We start from the raw sequence: 5,793 nt of genomic DNA, 5'->3' as shown, positions 1-5,793 counted from the left end.
AAATTGTCCTCACTTCAAACTCATTTTTCAAAAACATATTCATGAAATTTTACTGCCGATTAAGATTAACATGAACAAGAGTAATATATTTCCCAAGATATATAAAGAGAGTAAGAAAAGAGTAGCGGGATTAAGGAAGCTAACAAAATATTAGAGAAAAAGTGAATCATATCATACAGCATTGGAACTAGCCTCATTTTCATTTGGGTCCGCTGTAGAATCAGAAGCCGAACCCCAAAATGCTCGCTTGGGTAGCACCAGTGAGGGATGTGAAAGTTTCAGGCTGGGAAAAAAAGATAAAAAGTTTGTGAATTTGAAAGTGAGACAAGGGGAAAAAAGATAAAAAGTTTGTGATTGTGAGAGTGGGAGTGAATTTGGGAAGGAAAAGGCCGAGGCGAAGCAGATACCGCACGTTGCTGAAGCCATTGTTTAGCTGCAGGAGTTGCAGTGACAAAGGATGAATATTTAGCCGAGTGAGGCGCCTACTAATATTTGCTTTGTTGTTGTTACTTACTATTGTTTTTATGATTTTAATTTATATTGAGATTCGTGATTATCTTTTCTAACAATCATAAGAGACACTTGCATCAATTTTCTATTGCATGTTGTAGAATTGTTCTACAAGTATAAACTGTTCTCAGATTTTTTTGGAACAATAACGAGCATCTTTATGCCTTCGTAATGAATAACAAAAACAACTACGACATTAACGACGACAACAACAATTACATTGTTCCACCTGGAAAATTCTGCTGACAAAAGAATTATGTGAGTTGACCCGAATTGAATTCCGAGACCAACCTTTTGCCAATGGGCATCACTCTTCCTCATCTACTTCATGAAAGGGAAGAGGCACAGTCTTCACTGCCCTGAACTTCCCAGCATTATTTAGATGCTCATTCTCCAACCTGGACCATTAGAAGATTTAGTTCATTGTAAATTCTCAATCAAGCAACAAGTGTGCATGTTGATGGGAAGAAATGCCTAGCCCCAGGCTACACTTGCAAAGATTCAGAAAATATTACACAAACTAGCGTTTTTTTACCTGTAGAAATTCCACAGTCCTCTTCTAATCACCTCGAGTGCTGCCAAGAACAGTCCGGTTACCCTGTAGTCGACATTTTGAAAACTCGAATGGACAACTGTTTGCAGCCATGCCAGCCTGAGGATAAGGTTCAATCCCTGCAGGTCATGCAAAATTTTGTTCAGAACAGGCTCCAGTTTTTTTTGTTTCTTAGATGATCTCTACTTGTGCTCCTAATGCATATTTTAAGATACTATCCGTTCCATCGATCAAACAACTGCAATACCTATTTCTTAGTTTTCGTGTTTTCTACCAAATAAGATCGAGAATCTACTTGTTCGTGGAATGACATTATCAGTATCTGTTTTAAGAGTATGTTTATTTTCTGTTTATTTTCTTCTGACTTATCTTGAATTCTATCTATACCAAGATGGGCATTCTGGCAGCTTGTATTAGCTCGTATGCGTTGGCAATGGCCGATATATTCTAACGGCTATTACATTTTTTTTCCTAGAAGGCAGGGGAAGTGATGTGAGGGTGTAACATATACCATGGAGATGTAGTAAATGAACTTTCGACGGAGCATTAGTTCATTTCGTAGCCATGGATTCTTTGAATTCAACTGAAGCAAACCCCAGTCCTTTACAAAGTCCCAATACAATTGGTAAACCGTTGCAGCACTCGACATGACAACTACAAGACATAGCCATCCGATACTCCTTTCTTTCTCGTAGGCCACTTTGGCCCCCGCTGCTAACATTGCTGATACATATTTACCAAGATTGAGAAGGTGATTTGTCTGTCCTTCGTCAAACCACCGTCGAGCACACTGCGAGCCAATAAAAATACGATTTCTGTCAGATGAGAGTAATTCATCTCAACCAACCAAGTTCTTAGGAACAAAATATACCTGCATAGCTCTCCAGTAATAGGGTAGAAAGGACACTGCATAAGCAAGATCTCTGTAATGCTTGGCTCTCATGCAATATCCGTAGTCTCGAGTTTTGTAGCTTCCAGTTATGTAATAACAAGCCACATACTCGAGGTTCCTTAGCATCGGCACCTGCAGTTCAAGAATACGTGATAGTATCAGATTTTATGAATCTGATGAGCTATGATTATCTGCTCTTTCAAGTACTTAATTAGTAATTAAACCAACCTGACTACAAAGCTGATCAGCCATGAAAAAATCCAGCATGACAACCTGCACAAGAATAGTTGTAATTAATTAGGAAACTGGTTGTCCATACAATAAGTGTTGGATTTTCATCTTTTGCCAACTTGTCAGGAGTTAAGTACCTTATAGAGAGGTGATAAAATTATGTTCCGTATCACGCCAAGGAAACGATAACGACTTGAATAGTAGAACATATTGAAAGGGCAGATGAGCAATAATACGAAGACCTGCACACAGCAGAGAAAGTTAAACTTCTGCAACGTGACTAATCCATACATGGGCATCCAAAAAAGTTCATTACGGTTGGGAATTTACCAATAACAGGAGACCGGGGATCGCTTGGACCTGGGCGTATGAATACCCTTTTGTAACCAGTGACAAGTGAACAAACATGATTCCAACAACAGCAGTCATTGAAGTAGTACAGATTAAGAACACATCTCTGTACTTAAGCTCCTTGGTGGGAGCTAACTCGAAGATGAAGCTGTAATTGATACGAGCTTTTCTCCACATGAAAATGTTGCAACCATACAAAAAGAAGTGTAGGAACAATAGACTGAACATGCTGCAGAAAGAGAATGTTGATCAGACGAGATGACATCGAGGATTTTATTAGAGCATAAGAACTCTATAATCTTAAAACATGTTGAAGCTCACTACTTGCCTAAGTACAGGGTAGGCTGTTTCCATATAGATCGAATCCGGTTGTCTTCTGTACATCCCGGTGAGATGAGCCATAATGATGTATCCCACGAGAAGGGCCACAAAACACCCAGTAAAGAGTCCTGAGCATGTTTAAAACTTTAAACCAATTAGTTACATTCAAATTCTACCAAGGTAATCTAGGAAAACAAGTTGCAGAATACTCGATAACATATTTGTTCAGTTGGGATGTCTGATATGATATGGTGGACATAAGACACATGTAAATATTGGAAGTTTGGGGACTGGCCATCGTGTATAGCACGATGATAGAAATGAGTCCCAGAACAAGATGTGATATGCAGCGATACGGAAAACCGAACAGTAGTTGTTGCTGTGTTAATGGGCTGCTCTTTTACAGGTTGAATCTATGTACGTTCAAATTTGTCTGAAGCATAAAACTATGCTTTTTTGGTCCACCCAAAAAGTGAAACCTCACACTGCCCTTCATTTTAAATCTAGTGCCCTAATGGGTCCATGCTTTTACATCTTTTAAAACCTATTATTTAGCAAAGTGACCATGCTAGAAATCTTTCCACCAAAAGGATTGATTGAGGAAAAATATAACTTCTTAAAATTTTATTTGAAGCTTTACTTTCCTATAGAAAAATACTTTATTGGATGTTGCTAAGGGCTTAAGGAACTAACCAATGAAGAAGGTTACGGAATGTGATTCTTTACGCTGTTTCGGTCTGAGATATTCATAGCCTTCCTGCGGTCTTCGTCAGCAAAATGCATGATAAATAGATCTTCAACTTCATCTGATAAGTTCATTACCTGTCATTTCTAAGACTAATGAGAAGGTGTACAAAGTTGTTCTGATACATTATCAGACAAGCATATCTATGTTTGATTTTTACATAGATCGTAAGATATGCTTTTGCTGATCAATAGCCACTTAACATTGTCGGCAACTAATCAGATGAATAAATTTACTGGCAAACATGGAACAAACTCATGGAATTTTTCAGCTTTAGCTTCTCTTACCATATCCGAGCTGTTGAAATAGGAACTCTCAACAACTTTAAGATAAATGGGAAGAACTTGTTTTCCAGTAACCTGAAGAAGTACATACAAGAGAAAATCATGTTTAGTTATTTGGGTGAATGAAAATGGAATGATCTCTTTAAATGCACCAAACAATTTTACTTACTTTGTCAAACTTCTTGAGAATTTTTATAAAAGCAAGCATGTTCAAGTGCCTGTAAGTTTTGAGATAACCCAATCCTTTATATAGCTCTACCAAAGCTCCTTTGATCATCTTCTCGGCATGATGCAGCTTGGACTTGTTGATGTGCAACTTACCCCCTTCCAGTCCAAGTTTCTTCGAGGACTGGTTAACTAAGTCGTCCCAAACCAGGTAACTGATAGCCGAGAAGGTACGAGAAGGCGTCGTGAGAGGGATGTTTATTCTCAAGTTCTTTCCCTGGAAGTTGAAAACACAACCGGAGAGCGATCTTAATTTCCCTTTCTCTCTTTTCATATTGATATTTATCGATTTCGCCATCTCATCTAATCTCGGAGAGTCTGAAAAGGACACTTCATTTTTATCCAATTCATCGGTGCAGCCGTCTTGCTGCAGCTGTTCTTGTTCTGTTTTGTCCTTGACAGAGTCCTCCTCTGCATGAACAGAGAGTCGGTCAAAAATTTTCTAGTAAACCTTACATAAGATAGTATATATACATATGTTAGGTGTATAAAATATAATGCATAACTGTGATAGTGAAACCAATATAGATTCATGGATTATCATTACGAGACGTGGATGGAAAATATAAAAATACCACATGAGATTGTGCAGGAAATGGAAGCGTCCTCCTCATCGTACGGGGCGGAACCGCCTTGGCGGCGTTGCTTGATGATAGTTTTGAGCTCGGTCAGAATCTGCATTTGTTTTTTCAAACACTCTCCTCTTTCTAAAAACTCTTTCTCCTTGGTTTTATAAAATTGGTTCACTTTGTTAAGCTGCATGTCCAAGCATGCAAAAAACTCTTTGGCTGCATCAGTATCAGCAAACTGCTCTAGCAATTCTGTCTCATATAACAAATCTCCTCTGCTAGCCGAAGCAGCCAGTCTCTTGTGAACCTATTAGCATTAAATCAAATTAAAACAACAAGAAGATGAAGTTCGAGAATCGAGACAGGGAGCCAAAGAGTACTTGAATGAAACCGCGGTTTTGACCTCGATCGAACAAAGAGAACTTCCCGATCGAAGACGAGACCTTATCGACGAAAGAAGTAGTGGTTTGTTTAACATTGGTAGCTGCAATATTAAGGAGGTGTATTTTCTTGAGGTCCTTTTTGAGTTGCCGATAATCGACAAAGGCGTCTTTCCACTCGGGAACAAGCTGGCCTTCGAACTGCTTCGAGAACTTAACCATGGCTGTATGTTCCGAGAGGAGAGAATGGCGATGGCAGAGTGAGTGTTCAGAGGAAGACATCATTGTTGTATATATGGAGGAGGAAGCGAATATGGTTGATGTGGGCGTACGAAAGAGAACACAGCACATTCCAAAATATCCTTTGGACTTATTGTTATCCTACATATGCTCCCTCCACTTGAGAGTTGAAAGGTGCCGGGGTGGCCACTGGCCAAGGTTCGCCGGAAAATCACCAAACTGCTACCGGATTTTTGCTTTCACTTGATGAAGTGGACAACAAGTTCTCATGAAGATTTTGACGGGTGGGAGAAGGAATTTAAATGGATGGCAGTGGGACCATACACAATTCAGAAGTATTCGGTTCATGTATTAATAATAATAATAATAATAATAATGCTTAATTAAAATGGAAGCGTCTAAATTATACTTTATCTTGATTTAGGTCTTCATTTTTTTTAAAGTATGTGTCTAACTTTTATTTTATAACTATTTTAAAATCAATTTATTATA

General features: G+C 38.5%; 1 protein-coding gene across 1 annotated transcript; it reads right to left on the bottom strand.

The window, feature by feature from the left end:
* Nucleotides 1–807: 807 nt before the first annotated feature.
* On the bottom strand, nt 808–5,567 carry LOC120193306 (phosphate transporter PHO1 homolog 1-like). Its single transcript, XM_039195826.1, is given in 14 exon segments — nt 808–908; nt 1,046–1,182; nt 1,575–1,853; nt 1,935–2,087; nt 2,184–2,228; nt 2,324–2,428; nt 2,517–2,766; nt 2,866–2,986; nt 3,552–3,605; nt 3,608–3,680; nt 3,891–3,962; nt 4,057–4,523; nt 4,688–4,988; nt 5,062–5,567. Coding segments are annotated over 14 exon segments (2,499 nt in total). The 5' UTR covers nt 5,413–5,567; the 3' UTR covers nt 808–817.
* Between the last annotated feature and the right edge of the window lie 226 nt (nt 5,568–5,793).

Source organism: Hibiscus syriacus, unplaced genomic scaffold (genome assembly GCF_006381635.1).
Source record: "Hibiscus syriacus cultivar Baekdansim isolate YM2019G1 unplaced genomic scaffold, ASM638163v2 tig00116995_pilon, whole genome shotgun sequence".
NCBI lineage: Eukaryota > Viridiplantae > Streptophyta > Magnoliopsida > Malvales > Malvaceae > Hibiscus > Hibiscus syriacus.
The sequence above is the reverse complement of the archived record's forward strand: the minus strand, read 5'-3'. Positions and strand labels throughout refer to the sequence as shown.